At 47.8% G+C, this 14,298-nt stretch overlaps 1 protein-coding gene and 1 long non-coding RNA gene across 2 annotated transcripts; both read right to left on the bottom strand.

The window, feature by feature from the left end:
• Positions 1-599: 599 nt before the first annotated feature.
• On the bottom strand, positions 600-4,463 carry LOC125914377 (uncharacterized). The gene is made up of 3 exons (XR_007455284.1): positions 4,362-4,463; positions 2,945-3,101; positions 600-873 (listed from the first exon to the last, which is right to left on the bottom strand). It is a non-coding gene; the product is annotated as an uncharacterized LOC125914377 (long non-coding RNA).
• Positions 4,464-5,259: 796 nt separating this feature from the next.
• Positions 5,260-12,776, bottom strand: CBLN2 (cerebellin 2 precursor). Its single transcript, XM_049619604.1, has 4 exons — positions 12,718-12,776; positions 11,001-11,525; positions 7,958-8,077; positions 5,260-7,694 (listed from the first exon to the last, which is right to left on the bottom strand). The coding sequence occupies exons 1-4, from the start codon at positions 12,724-12,726 to the stop codon at positions 7,497-7,499; spliced, it is 852 nt and encodes a 283-aa protein (XP_049475561.1). The 5' UTR covers positions 12,727-12,776; the 3' UTR covers positions 5,260-7,496.
• Positions 12,777-14,298: the final 1,522 nt, after the last annotated feature.

The raw sequence follows: 14,298 nt of genomic DNA, 5'->3' as shown, positions 1-14,298 counted from the left end.
ACATTACAACAAAAAAAAGGAAAAATTAAGTATCAAAAGTAATAGGCCTTAGGGGAGAATACTTCTTCCCTAATTATCACAGTCTGATGCACGCATGCCTTTTGCCTGCTAAATGACTGGGGAGATGTGACAATCTTCGCTGAAAATCCAGCCCCTTGTCACTCCTTTGTGCCAAGGTAATTCAGATGCAATGGATGAAGACTAGATTAGACCATGATCCACTGATCATAGCTTTCTGTTGGGTTTATAGCACCAGATGGCTTAATTATTCTCAACAGTTCTCAATCTCTGTCTGTCAGGGAGACCAGATGTAATTTCTACCTTCTGGAGAAATAGATGCCTACGATTGAATACAAGAAATAAAATATGAAACAGACCCAAGAATTGAGGTGAGTTAGTAGAAGTAAGTCCACGTACAAAGCAAAGTCCGTATCACCTCCCTCTTCCCTGATAGCAAGGGTTCAGTACTGGCACGGCTGGAGGCACATGGGAAGCATTTTGACAGAGGTAAGTTGTGGCTACACCCATTCGTTTATATTCAATGTTCGCACACTCACAAACACACACATATTTGTGATTAGTTAATAAAACACACACAATTCATGTTTTCTACCAGTGCAATTTGATTTCACGTTTATTTTTTGTGTCTTAAGTTAGACATTGAGTAATGTCCCAATGTATTCATTGGGTTAATAGCTTGTAAAATACGCCAAAAGGCTAGATAAGGTCCTCCATCCAGCTCTGTTTGTGATGGACTTCACATCATGCCTTACTTGTGTCTTGATTTAGATCCATCTTCTAAGGGTTTGACTAATTCTAGCATGCCTTCTGTCTTCTCCAGCAACTCACCACACAAGGCAAACAGAAATAAAACTGTAAAAAAAAGGGCTATTATATCTTAACCTTCATGTGTTAAAACAATGGAAATTCCCCATATCTGTCCCATTCCACTTCAGCACATTCAAGGTTGGCTCATGAGCCCTAGTCTGCCATATGTCTGCCAAATACCCAACCACATTCAGCGTGGGAGGAGAGGTCGCGGGGAGCCTTTTGGTCGGAAGATTAATGGATGTTCAGTGTATTCAATGTCAACACCCAAAGAGCATTCTCCTCTTCATGTGTGAAAAATGTTTTTCACTTTAGTAAACACGCATTCCAATTTCTAAGGTTCCTCCTAAGCTCACCCCAGCCTACCCCTCACCATGAGTTTACCCTGGATATCCTCCAGGCTATATATTTAGCGAGGACTGCAAACTCTTGGCACACACAATGTGTGTCTTTATTTTTCTATCATCATCCCTAAGCACGCTATCCAGCCCCTAAGGAGCAATATGTAAATGTTATGGAATGAAAAGGAAACATCTACACCTTGACCACAAAAGAATGGATTTTTTTAATCAATGACGTAACTGCCTTTTCCACTGAAAGTTTATAGTTCCAGAACGAAACTATGTTACAGTATCCCTACATGGTGCTTGGGAATATGAAAAAAAATGATAGTATCACATTTTCATGTCCTGTATTTGTTTTTCAGTGATAGACGTCTCTCTAAAAGTATACCACTTATGACCTAATAATTACATGATTGCAAAAAAAAAAAAAAAAAAGATATGTTAGCAATTCAAAGATAAATATTGATTTTAATTCAACATTTATATTTATTTTAATGTTAATTTGAAAGCCGTTAGGAATCTTTATGATCCATGCAAAACATTGTAAAAACAAACCACGTCAAAAAACATTGCAAATGAGGAATTTCAGTAGTAAGGAATCTTTGCCAATTTTTCTGGTTAATTTGGTTATATTTAAAATATTATTCTTAAGTCAGTTCCATAGCAAAGTACCCAGAGTCACAATAAAAGCTCATAGATAGTACAAAGTCAAGGAGATGGGAGGATGCTCCATATCCTACTGGTCTTTAAAGAGCATAAGAAATTTAGGGAAGCATTTTAAGATGAAAAATTAAGAGCAAACAGACTTAAGCAAAATACTCAGGAGTCCCACATCCCCAGTGCATTGCCAACATTCTCCACACTTTCCATCTCGGGCGGGGTTTGTTTTTGTTTTTGTTTTTGCCACCTGGAACAAATTCAACAAGAGAAATGAGCACTCCTGAAAAATACGAGGGGGCAATAATAAAAGTTAAGGCGTAGCCAGTCAGGTCGCAAAACTGGTGGTGGCTCATTACTAAGTAGGTTCCATTGTGTTAGGATGGCTCCAGTGCAAAGCAGCGTCCTAACCCCGGGGGGTTCCTGCTGGAGGCATTAAGAAGAGGGAATGAAGATTTCTTTTCCAAATTAAGTTGTCAAGGAGCTCATTTACACTACACAGTGAGTGTTTGTGGGCGAGTTGCTGAAGATGATGATTTATGAGGCTATAGACACTTAAGTGATTCTGGTGATGGAAATCCACAGCAAAATCCACTTAGGAGGACAAAACAGAGCTCCTATTATCTGTGGGAGGTAAAACCACACGGCTTTTGCCCTCACAAATTTCAAGTTACCCTACTGGGTTTGGGAATGGAAAGAAAGCTCATTTACTTAGAATTCATGTTTTGGTTTAATATTATTACACAAAAAAATGTTTTGTTTTTTTTTTAACTTGATATTCATTGGATCTAATTTAAAGGAATTTTGAAAAGATGTTTCTTCTATTTTTGAAGGGAGGGTGAGGACTGGACTGACCGATCACATCATGGAGAGCTAGGTAACAAATAGACATTTAAAATATCTAAAGGTGAATGAATCGTAGCTCTCCATCTTCAAAGGCAGTAAACCTCCCCGCAAAAAAATTATGTCTTAAAAGGCTAGGCAAATACATAAACGTACTTGATTAGTGTACGTGGCCATTAGCAGTTAACCTCTTCACAGTGTTTTCTTTAAAAAAAAAATTCTGAGCACAAAAAATGTAAAATGATAAAACCAAAATGGAAATTGTAGCTTACCTTCCTCCACTCTCTTTGGTGTGCATGCTCTTTAAATGCCAAGAAAATTAATTTTAAGAGTCTTATGAGAACTTATAGGCTTTGATCTTACATGTTAAATATATTTGCAATATCCTATTTTAGTAGCAAAGTGTGAGTCCCCTTGACAAGTAAATTCCTATGGAAACAACGGAAAACAGAAAAACTCACTGTAGTGTTATGGTTAATCTAGTTTTACATTTTTTACAAGTGTTTCTACAGAGTGCGCGGACGAACCTTTAGAATAATTCTATGTCACCTGCTTCTATGAGTTCTAACTTTTATATACACCACCTTCAATGTAATGTAACAGCTTCTCATTCATGTGCATTAGATTATTATATACTTCCTATGTTATAGGAATGTAAGCACTACTTATTCACGCTGACATTATCTTATTGCAATATTCATTTCCTTATAAAAGATTACAAAACCACCACCCAAATTGACAGCTTATTCTCTGCTCCTTTTGCTACGTATGAGACATGCTGAAGCAGCCCGTGCTTTTGTTTTGCTTGTATAAAGGAATTCATCAAGGTCTCCCCTCACCTAGTTCCAGATTCCAGGGGAACGTGACCAATCTACGCATTTTATTTCATTCACTGATAAAAATCAGATGTATTTGTTCATGTATTTATGGGCAAATGATATACATGTTACTGCGTATGTGACGATACCAATTAATACAAATAAAATTAGGGATTCAGGAAAGGTTTTGGTTTGCTTTTATGTATCTTTTTTAACTCTTCTGATGCTTGATATAACTAGATTTTCCAAAAAAAAAAAAAATTACAACATTTTTTTCCCAAACAAGTAAATATGTAATCTCTATAGGATTCCATGAGTTTTCATGCCAATATTTGGTGGCCTTTTATGACCTTTGCTTGAAGAAGTCATAGTAATCACAAACTTTGAAAATGTAAATAATTTCATGATGCATGAGTACATAAATAAAAAAATATTAAGATGCAAAAAGGGTTCAGGAATTATAGATAGTAAATACAGTTTCTCAGGACGTAGAGTTGAATCAGGGTCATATTTCAAATTAGAATAGATTTTAAGTTAAAAAATAGTATCGTTTAAAGGCATTTACACTTTAGTACGATTAACATTTGTCAGCAAGACCCACTCGCTATTATAATGACAAAATGTTGATAAGTCAATTTTTACTCGTGTTAAAAATATTAGTTTTATATTTTTGTAAAATGTGGATATCGCATGCTGGAGTAGAAAGGTGGGCTTGAGCCACATAGGACAGTGCAAGAACATAATTCAGAATTGAGTTAGTGTGAAAATGCATAGATTTTGACATAGTCCTATTATCATCATTCTTAAAAATCAAATTAAACTTCTGGAGTGCTACCATTTTAATAAGCTCGTGGGGAATATGGAAACTTACTTTCACATAAAAGTGTCCTCCTGTCAGATGTTCATTTTAAATACTTTTAATAAATAGCATATTGGAAAAAATCTCACTTTCTGGAAACACCCTCCCTGCCACATAATGCCTCTGGTCACCACGGTGTCCTGTAGACCTCACAGAGTGTCCCTGTGATCTCACGATAGCCTCGTGAGTTGGGCAGGAGGTGTGGGGGTTCCTGAACTGGCTCCACAGATGGGGAAACTGAGGCCCGGAGCCAGGGAAGCACGGATCAGATGGTGTATATTCCAGATGTCAGTCTTTCCTCCCCAGTTAAAGGAAAACACATTTCAAATTTTGCTCGGATGATGTATATTTTTATGGACCACACACAGGAACTTCACCTCCGTCAAAGATCCTTAGCCAAACAACCCGCACAGCTGTGACGGCGGGTGACAAATGACTTCGGCAGCACGACTGTCATGGCTTCTCCCTAATGCAGTGTTTGGCATCCAGCTCAAAACAGAAATAAATAAGTAAGTAAATAAATAAATAAATGACAGGAGTGGAATCAACAGGATGAAGCTGTTTTCCTAATATAAAACAGACTCCTGAAATATACGTCTTTTTAGCTTGATCGATTCAATAACTTATTTATTAGACAGCATAACCAAATAACAACCTGTATGTAGTAAAACTGTAAATACAAACAAATATATGCGTTACATTTTAGTAAGCAATAAAAATAACAAGTACTCATATATTTTTCAATCTCCGAAGGGCGGTATGATCCGCTAATGAAGTTTGCTGCTTGTTTGAAACCGAACACTGAACAGAAGGTTGAAAAAAATGAGGGACCAGAGGACTAACTCACCAAAGGCAGTAAGACACAGATGAAAAATATTCGCTAGCATCGAGCTGTTGGTGTTATCAGCATTAATAAACAATGCCCGTACTTAGAAGCGTGTCTCCTAATCACAGAGCCAAAATACCCAAAATGACGTTTGGTTGATGTTTCTTGATTTTTTTTTTTTTTCCCTAACAAAATGTGATAGCATTTCAATGCAAATTAATTAGATTATTGAGTATCCTATTATGCTGTCCATCTAAGACCAGGAAAACTTAGAGCCTTCATCAAAGTATACTTTTTTCATTTCTCTAATCCTCACTGCATTTATTGTTTGAAAATGGAAGCCAATGTTTCCCCATGTTCATACCTATCTTAGAAACAACTAATGCCATATTGAAATGTCAGTTTCTTTTAGACCCATGCCCTCTGACTGAAATACTGGATTGGACCTTGTACCACATCAAGAATTCTATGTGATAAAAGCAGACTGCCTGTCCATAAAGCATTAGCTGTCTGGTTCCCATAATATCTCTCCCAAAAACCTTCCTGGGTGACAAATACATATGTATAAATAGAAATGTATTTCAGTGTGCAGTCTCCATCTAGACCCACGGCTAGATCTCCACATGGGAGTGTGCATTGGAGTGTGTGTTTTCAAGAGGTACGGTGTGCATTTTCCCTTCCCCAAGTCCTTCATCCTTGGCCTTCGCTTGCACACATTTTAGGAGTCGAGAGACAATTGGAAGGCGTTAGAGCAAGCCAGACATCAAACCCATTTATTCTGAATCTTAAATTATGACTCTTTATCATCAATATTTTGGTTACAGTGTTACACAAAAGACAAATTAACGTCCGCTGTGAGGTCTCTTCTTGGATTGCTTTGGGATTAGCAACATCTCCTTGGCCTATGAACCCTGCACCCATCATCTCCCAGCCGAGTCTTAACGCTATTGTTGTACAAGGTGCCCAAACAGGAAGGCTTTGCAAAACTGCTCCCAGGGTGCCTCCGCCAATACCTGTAACCGCTGTAACTTCCAGGTGGCTTCTCGCCAGGTGCTCCCAGAGAGTGTCAACACGCCTCTTTCCTTGGAGGATCAGAGGAGGATCCTGGAGGAGAGTAGCCCGTCCTGCTGGCTTTGAAACACCTGATCCGGATGCACTCACGGAGGGGTGGACACAGACAGATGAAGACAGGCAGCTGGGAAGACCGAAGCACGCTGGGCCAAGGAAGCGTGTGTTTAGAACACTCGGTCATTACGGCTCCCATGCTTCTCTTACGTGATTCAGGCCACCCAGGAACATCAAGTTGTTAAAGTATTCCAGAGTGTTAAAAAAAAAAAAAAAAAAAAAAAAGAGAGAGAGAGAAAGGAAAAAAAAAAAAAACAACAATCCAGCTGGTTAGTTCTAAAGGTGCATCTGAGAGAATGTCTTCGAAAGAAGCAGAATTGTCCGTCTGCTACTTGGACTCTGAGATACGGGTACCTTCTGTTTGGTGCGGTCTCATCCACAACAAAATACACAGGTATGTTTCTGTTTTGTTTGTTTGGTCTCATTCAAGAAATCGACGTATGTTTCTCTCCCCCATCCCAGGACGAAAAATAGAAGTAAGGGTAAGGAGGGAGAGCTGAGTGTGGAAAGAAAGCAAAGCTTTTCCAGAAAAAAAAAAAGAACAGCGACAACCAAAAAAACCCACACACACGTAAACAATACAAAGCAAAAGTCGCAGTCCCATCGTGCAAAATTTGCTTCTCCAGATAAAGCGCTTTTTGACAGATTCACAATGTCCCCTTCCCCCTCCCGAGGCCTCCTGTCCACCCGGGGGCAGATACAGAATGAAAGCGAAGCCGTTCTTTTCCTTAAGGCGGAACAGACACACAAAGAACACATTTCAAGGACTATCCGGCCGGTGGTGATTCGTGGGGCTCTTGCTCTGAGCCCCCCCTGCGACCTGCAATCCATCCTGGAGATCGACGGCACTCCTCGCGTGGGGCAACAATACAACGTACAAACAAAAGGAAGAGAAGTCAACGGCCCCGACAATAAAATCCAGTATTGACTTTACGATCACAGGTACAAATTGCTCAAATCAATAAATTCGTTTCTCCTTAAGACCTCGTCGTCTAAAACTAATTAGAAGCCAGGTTCCCGAGGAGTGGCCGATATGCAAAGAAAATACTGGAGATTTAGAAGGAAATCATTCTTCTACCTCAACAGTCTGAAGGAGGTTGGAACCAAGTGGTCCTGTTCTGGCAAGTTCAGGGTGTTCGGAAGGGCAGACGCCTGGGTCCAGATCGCAACTTCCCCACCGTCTGGGGGCTCTGTGTTCATAGAGGGAAAACCAAGAAGCCCGAGAATGTGGAGTACTTCCAGCCTCCCATGAGGTTGCCCCTCTCCAGTTTGAGATGCACGGTGTCCTCTTTCTCCATCAGCAGCAGGACACCATTGCTGGCGGCTTCTCTGGTGACGTCTTGGTCCCCCGCAAAGGCTGAGATCACTGGGTAGCCGTTCTGCATCAAACTGACCTGCAGGGCAGACGGTAAAGGTCAGCAGACCGTGCAGGACCCCACCTGCCCGCACTTGTCCTCACCTCCCCCGCGCCCCACCCCTTCCAGGGGAGCCCCGGCCAGGGCCTGGCCCAGAACGCGAGGCAGGCCCTGAGCGCGCAGCCCTGGGTCAGCCAGCTCCCTGGCTGGCGCGGGGTCACAGAGGGGGCGCCAGGACCTGTGGCCACGGGGCGTTAGTAGTCCGACGCTGGAAGGGTCCAGGCAGCTTGGAAGCTACCCACCTGGATGGTCTGTCTGTTGTACACTTTGACCACGTGGAAGCTGAAGCTATAAATGCCTTTTCTCGGTGCTACAAATATGCTGGAGGCAAGATCGAAATGGTTGCCAATATTTACTAATACCTGAAAGAGAAGAGGGAATACAGCACAAACGTGGCAAGCCCCTCCTCAGCATCTGTTTTACCCAGACTGGCAACACCACCCACCGACGCCAGGTGCTCCAGGAGCCGCCGAGCCGCAAGCCAGCGCCCAGGCAGCGAGCCAAGGCTGCCCCCCGGGGAGGAGCCGGTGGTAAAATGCCCTGCATGGGGAAGGGGCTGGAAAAGAATCCTCATGGATCGCAATGAACAAGGATGTTTAAAAATGTATCTCGCCTGTGGATTGACAAGGTGCGTGCAAATTTCGCGCGGTGAGGGCCAGGGCGAGGGAGAGGAACGGAAGACGATAAGGTCAGGACACGAGCAAAACGGAGTCTGTTCAGACGTGTGTGGGATTCTGGGGACTTCGAGGTGAAGTTCAGTTTCGCAGAAATAGAGGGCCGCGCCAGACTGAATGGGGACAACCGGGCCACGGGGTCATCAATACCAAAGCCAATTCAATGAGATAACCTCCAGCCTCTCAAGCTTGGAACTCCACTCCATTGAGCCCAGGAGAGAATGGAAGGTGTGAGGTTCTTGTCCCCACGTGTCCCCAGCCCCTGGCACCCTCCGTGGCAGCGCCCAAGAGGTTCTGGATCTCGGGTACTCAGTGGAAGACCCCACGGGGGTAGGCAAACCCTGGCTGCAGCTGATTCCCTGCACTTTCCTCTGAGCTGTGCGCTTGCTCCCTTGGCTGAGCTATGATGTCATGCAGAAAGGCTTGAGGAAGCAAACGGTGTGCAGGCAGCACTTGGATACTCCGAGCTCAAACTGCAGGAGGGAGTCTGCAAGACTAATGACAAAATTAACCGGAGGATACGAGGTCACGTGACCCTGCAGCCGCCTTCTCTCAAACAAAAGGGGGGATGAGGGTGTTACAATGCCATAAGCAGACTTTGAAGAGTGGAGGACCCCTCATAATGACCCAGTGCCCTTTCAGATGGTTAAGGCAGAATCTGGCCACTCTGTCTGGATCCTGTCCCCATTCCTACTCACACACAAATGCACAACTCAGTTAAAATCATCAAACGGCCCCCCTCGGTGCTCTCGGGCTTTTAAAACAGACAGCCAGCAACAACAAAACCCGAGATTAGGGATCCTGTCATCTGTTCAGAAAAGGAGTCTCAGCTGAACACCTTCTGCTGTTATTTCTCACACACTCATCACAGATGAATGATGTGCAATCCCCCAGCCGTGTGGGACGTTGCCCCTGAGAAGCGCCGTAAGGACTCAGGGAAAAAAGCCTGGAGCCAGCTTCTTCGACACAGCTCAGGGCGCCACTCAGTCCCCCTGCCTGCCGGGCTCACGCAGACACTCCGGGCTCTATTGTCCGAGACCTTGTACTTCACAACGCCTGTCTGTCTCTTCAAGCCTGTGCTCTCTCTCTGTCTGCCTTACAACACTTTATGAGAGAATAAAGCATTCTCCTTCCAAACCCTCGGGGCTGTTTCCTCCACCTCAACGACCTCAACTCTTTTCCATCCGTTTACATTCAGGGAACTGGTAACTTTGGGGCCCTGTTGTCGATGAGAGGACACCCAAGGAGCCCAGAAAAGCAAGTTTTCCGTACACCCTACCTGGGGAGCCAGGGAAACATCGTTTAGCCTGTCCTGCCATAGTTCGAGTGTCTATAAAATTAGAATCTTCCTACAACGTGTCTTGCCCTACATCACACCAAATGACACGATGGATTAGCAACGCTGTGAAAACTATTTGTAGGATCTCGGGAGATGGCTAATAATAAGGCACGAAGAAGGATGCATTAATAGTGTACAGAGGTTGCAAATACCCATTTCATTATTGTCTACTGTACCTGGACATCATTAAAATAAATAATTTTATTTAAAAAACAGATTAAAGAACAACCCCCCCCCCCCAAACCTCCAAACCTCAAGTAGATAATCCTTAGCAAGAATGAACATAAATTAATAATCTGGCCTAAAAAGAGGCAGCGGTATGTGTAGGTTTACTGGGTGTGAGAATCGGTTAACAGAAAGGAAGTTAATTAAGTGTGGCTGGTGAGCCCAGCCCTTTGTTTTAGTGGCAAAAGGAAGGGACTGAGCAGGTAAAGTTTGGGAACCGCTATAAGGTTTTCCATTTGTTTCTGAAAAACAACAGTAACCAAGACGGGAGGGCACAGGACGAAGGTCACAACCCCCCATCCTGAGCCCAATGACCCAGAGAAGGGATTGCCAAGGTCTGAGCATTCAGTGACCCTTGCGATTTGAACCTAGAAAGAGAAGTGGAATGGCCTAGGGCAACATAAGTCACTGATCCCTACTTATTTTTTTCTTAATCTATAGAACCACACTATATATAATATTTACGGGCAGGGTATATTTGCGCATTACAATGCATGTATCGTACTTCCTATCTATTCCATTTCTCTAACCACACTCTATTTTGTTTTGTATTTATATAGCCATCCCTGCTGTTGCCCCCACATTCTTCCCAACTTTTTTTTTTTTTTGAAGATAAGCATCCTGTCCCCAAACCATCCCCCAATAAGCAATAAGCACATAGTTTCTGATCGAGAACCCTCTCTTTGGGTGTGTTATCAAGGTGCTCAATCCTCAAGTTGGCCACCTGGGGGGCTGAAACCCATCCACCCCAAACGACAGCCCTCACCCCAGAGGAGAGTAAAATGGGCAGTTTCCTTTTGGGGAATGCATTCCAGGTCTCTCGGCTTTAAGGGACTGTCAGTCATCCCAGTGCGAACGGAGCTGATGGTGATACAAAAGCTACAATGTGAACAGGGGAAATGGCAAGGAGGGCTCACTCGAAAAGGCAGGAAGGACAAGGGCAGGGCGGAGAGGCAGGGAGAGCCTGCAAGTCCCCAGCCCACGCGCCCGGGCCCCCGCCCTCTCCATCCCCGGCGGGAGGCGAGGCGGCCCGGCCGGCCGGCTGACCTGGTCGAAGTAGATGGTCATGGTGCGGTTGCTCATCTCGGACGGCTCGTGGTTGGTGCTCCGCGTGGCGGAGAAGGCCACCTTGGCGCTGCCCGAGCGCACGGAGATGCCCAGGGAGGAGGTGACCGCGCCGTCCGCCGACGGGCTCGAGTCGCACACCACCAGGCACTTGCCCTCCAGCACGATGGGCTCCGTGTCGTTCTGCGCCCGCACCGGGCAGCCGGCCGGCAGCAGCAGCAGCAGCAGGGCCAGCGCCGCCCCCAGGCAGGAGCCGCAGCCAGCCGGCTCGCGCAGCGCCCCCCGGCGCCCGGGCATGGTCAGCGGCGGCCCTCGGGGGCCCCGGCCGGGCGCCGCCATCCGGGCAGGGGGGGGCGGGGGCGCGCGAGGGCGACGGCGGGCAGCGGCCGGAGGAGCGCGGGAGGGCGCGCAGGACTGCGCGGGGCCCGGGGAAGCCTCCTTTGGCCTGGGTCCCCTGCTCTGCTGGTCAAGGCCAGGGTCGTCCTCAGAAGAAGGGCGCCAGCGGACCTGTGAGGGCAAAGAACCCAAACCCTTAGACTGGGAGGTGAAGCTGGGGGGGGGGAGGGGACGCGGGGAGCAGGTGCCTGCAGCGCCAAGGAACCCCCCTCCTCCCTGGAGGCCACCCTCTTAGTCCCGCGCAAAGCTACCCCCTCCCCGATTGGCACAACAGGTCGGAGGAACGCCCTGGCGCACTGGGCAGGGCATCCCTGAGGGCTCCCGGGCTGCGCGCGCCGGGGGTGCGGTCAGGTGCGCGGCCCGAGCTTCTGCAGGGCCTCGGCCCTCAGACTCGGTCGGTGACCTCAGAGACGCCGTCAACGCCACCCCCGGGCCCATTCTGCAAAGGTGGAAAGGGGCTAGGATGCAGGCAAAGGAAAAAAGAAAAAGAAAAAGAAAAAAAAAAAACTACTAAAGGTTTATCGCCTTCATTTTAGGGGCATTTTCTTGAAAGCCACACCAAGAAACCTCTTCCTCTCTCTGCTTTCCCTTTCATCCTCTATTTTTCCATCCTGGAGATTTTCTTTCTTTTTTTTTTTTTTTTTTTTTCCTTAAGCAGTTCACTTAGTTAATAAGATCGTATCCATTTTCCGCCCAACAAATCCCAAGGAAGCTCCTTAGGGTAAGATTAAGACGAAAACATTTGAAAAAGAAGAGAGACTCTAAACGCGAACACCCACTTCCCATGTCCCCAGAGCCAGCAGCGAGGTCCTTCGTTCTCGAAGCCCCTCCGATCGCCCTCTCCCGCGCAGGACCAGAGGACTGCACCGAGGAGCGTCCCAAGCTTGGCTTTAGGGTGCGGCTTTTGTTCCTAGACTCCGGGCCCTTTCCTTCCGGCCTGGGAGGCAGCGCAGGAGCTCTCTGCTAACTTGCGCGCGCGTTTGCACTTTTCCCCCCGGCCTCTCTTCTCCCACGACACTAGACAGGTCATTTCCATGCCCAGTCGGGAAAGGAAAAGCAAAGACGCCTCTCCCCTCACCGCCCACAGCTCCGCACAACTCCTCCGACAGTCCCTCTAACCGGAGAGAAGTTGCTTCCCCAGGAGTGGCCTCTCCCCAGCCCCACTACGAACTGATTTCGATATGCGCGCTCTCTCATTCTCTCGCCCTCTCCAGAACGCAGACTCTCGAAGGTCCTTATTAAAATAGATGCATGGATGCAATTAACGTGCGGACCGTGGCGGGCAGGCTCGGGTTTGGGTTACCTGGGACATCCATGATGAGCGAGCAGCGCTGTCCTCGAAGTTGTTCTGCTTAAAGAAGACGAGCGGGAGCTGGCGGGAGGAGACTCGGAGCGCAGCCCTTCTCCCCGCGCCTGGCCAATAACCGCGCCGCCCCGCCCTGCCCTTTTCCCGCGCCGGCCCGCGCCCGCTCCGGGTACGCCCCGCGCCTCGCACCCTCGTGCATCGCGCCGCGCCCCTCGCAGCGCCGCGCCTCCGATCCGCCGGCCCCGCGCCCCGCACCGCAGCGCGCCGCGCCCGGGACCCGCGCGCCCGGCGTCCCGCACCGCGCAGCTGCTCAGACCCTCGCGCCCCGCGCCGCGCCGCGCCCCGCTCGTCGCACCGGTGTGTTCCGGGCACCGCCCCCGGACGCGCTGCCCAGGAGGGCCCTTCGCGCCCAGCGCGCCCCCAGGGTGTTGCTCTCCCCCGGGCCCCCTCAATCCCGGCCTCTCCTCCGGTCTCCGGACGGCACAGCCATCGCGATCGCCCGGAAGACGCCGCGCACCGCCCCCTCCTGGGCTCCGCACCCGCTCTGCGTCCGCACCCCCGCCGCACCCTGAACCACCCAGGTCCGACTCTCACCCAGACACCCCGAGCGAAATCCGCCCAGACGCCTCGCTTTTAATAATTAGGCACCCTCAAGGCACCGGTCGCGCCTCTTCTTTCCAATTCCTTCTTTTCTTTTCCAAATTCCCTCCAAGTCTTTATCCTTAATAGCGTGACCACTTTCATAATTAGGGGGTAAAGCAGTTTTCTTGCGGGGGGGGGGGGAAGAAAAAAAAATAAAAAAGGACTGGGATGGAGAGGGGAAAAAAAAAAAAAGCGCCTGGGATTTTAATGGCTTAAAGGCGGTGGTTCCGTAATCTCCAGTTTGGGAAATGTCAGCTTTTGGCAGGGATTAAAGAGGCGCCTGCGTCTGGGTTTATGTTTCTGCTCCTCTGAACCTCGGCGCTCCCGGAGCGCGTTGGCACTCGCGCTTATTTGTTAAAATGCCTACTCTGAGCTCTAACGACCTGGGGAGACGCGCCGCTTTCCCAGCTGCGCCCAGAGCGGCGGCGAGAAGCGCCAGCACGGACGAGGGGCGCCACCTACGGGCGCTGGGGCCTCCCTGCCGCAGGCTTGCGGGCCAGCCGGCTGGGCCCGGGTGGCGGAACCCTAGGGGCGAAGGATGAGGTTTGCTGATGGTCTTCTTTGAGCCCAAAGAGCAGTCCTGCCCTCTGCCAAAATACAACAATCAGCGATCTTGCCGGTATCCTTCGGTGCCCTCGCTGTGACAAAGCGTGGCGGCGCTCCTGGTTTTGCAGATCTTTCGTGCTCGACCCAACCAGTCTACGCTGCAGTCCGTTTATCATTGGTTAGCACGGTCCGCAAAACGTTTGCACAGGCCACTGAGCTGCAGTCTGTGCCTCCCTTAAGCAGCGTTTAAACGTACACTCGCTTTATGCCCGGACTTTTAAAAACATTGTTAAAAAGATACTGAAGTCTTTTGACTTGCATAGTGTGCCCTTGACGACAGGCTGATCAAAAATAGACTGTAAGTCGGCCAATGCCGTTCACAAGAAGGGA

This window comes from Panthera uncia, assembly GCF_023721935.1.
Source record: "Panthera uncia isolate 11264 chromosome D3 unlocalized genomic scaffold, Puncia_PCG_1.0 HiC_scaffold_8, whole genome shotgun sequence".
Taxonomy (NCBI): Eukaryota; Metazoa; Chordata; class Mammalia; order Carnivora; family Felidae; genus Panthera; species Panthera uncia.
Note: the sequence above shows the minus strand (reverse complement) of the source record. Positions and strands in the feature narration are given on the sequence as shown.

What these genes read in the sequence shown, in the direction of transcription:
- CBLN2 (XM_049619604.1), bottom strand. An exon ending in TGACCATCTACTTCGACCAG is followed by an intron (nt 8,078 to 11,000) that starts GTCAGCCGGCCG and finishes CTTCTCTTTCAG; the next exon opens with GTATTAGTAAATATTGGCAA. An exon ending in ACAACAGACAGACCATCCAG is followed by an intron (nt 7,695 to 7,957) that starts GTGGGTAGCTTC and finishes TCTGCCCTGCAG; the next exon opens with GTCAGTTTGATGCAGAACGG.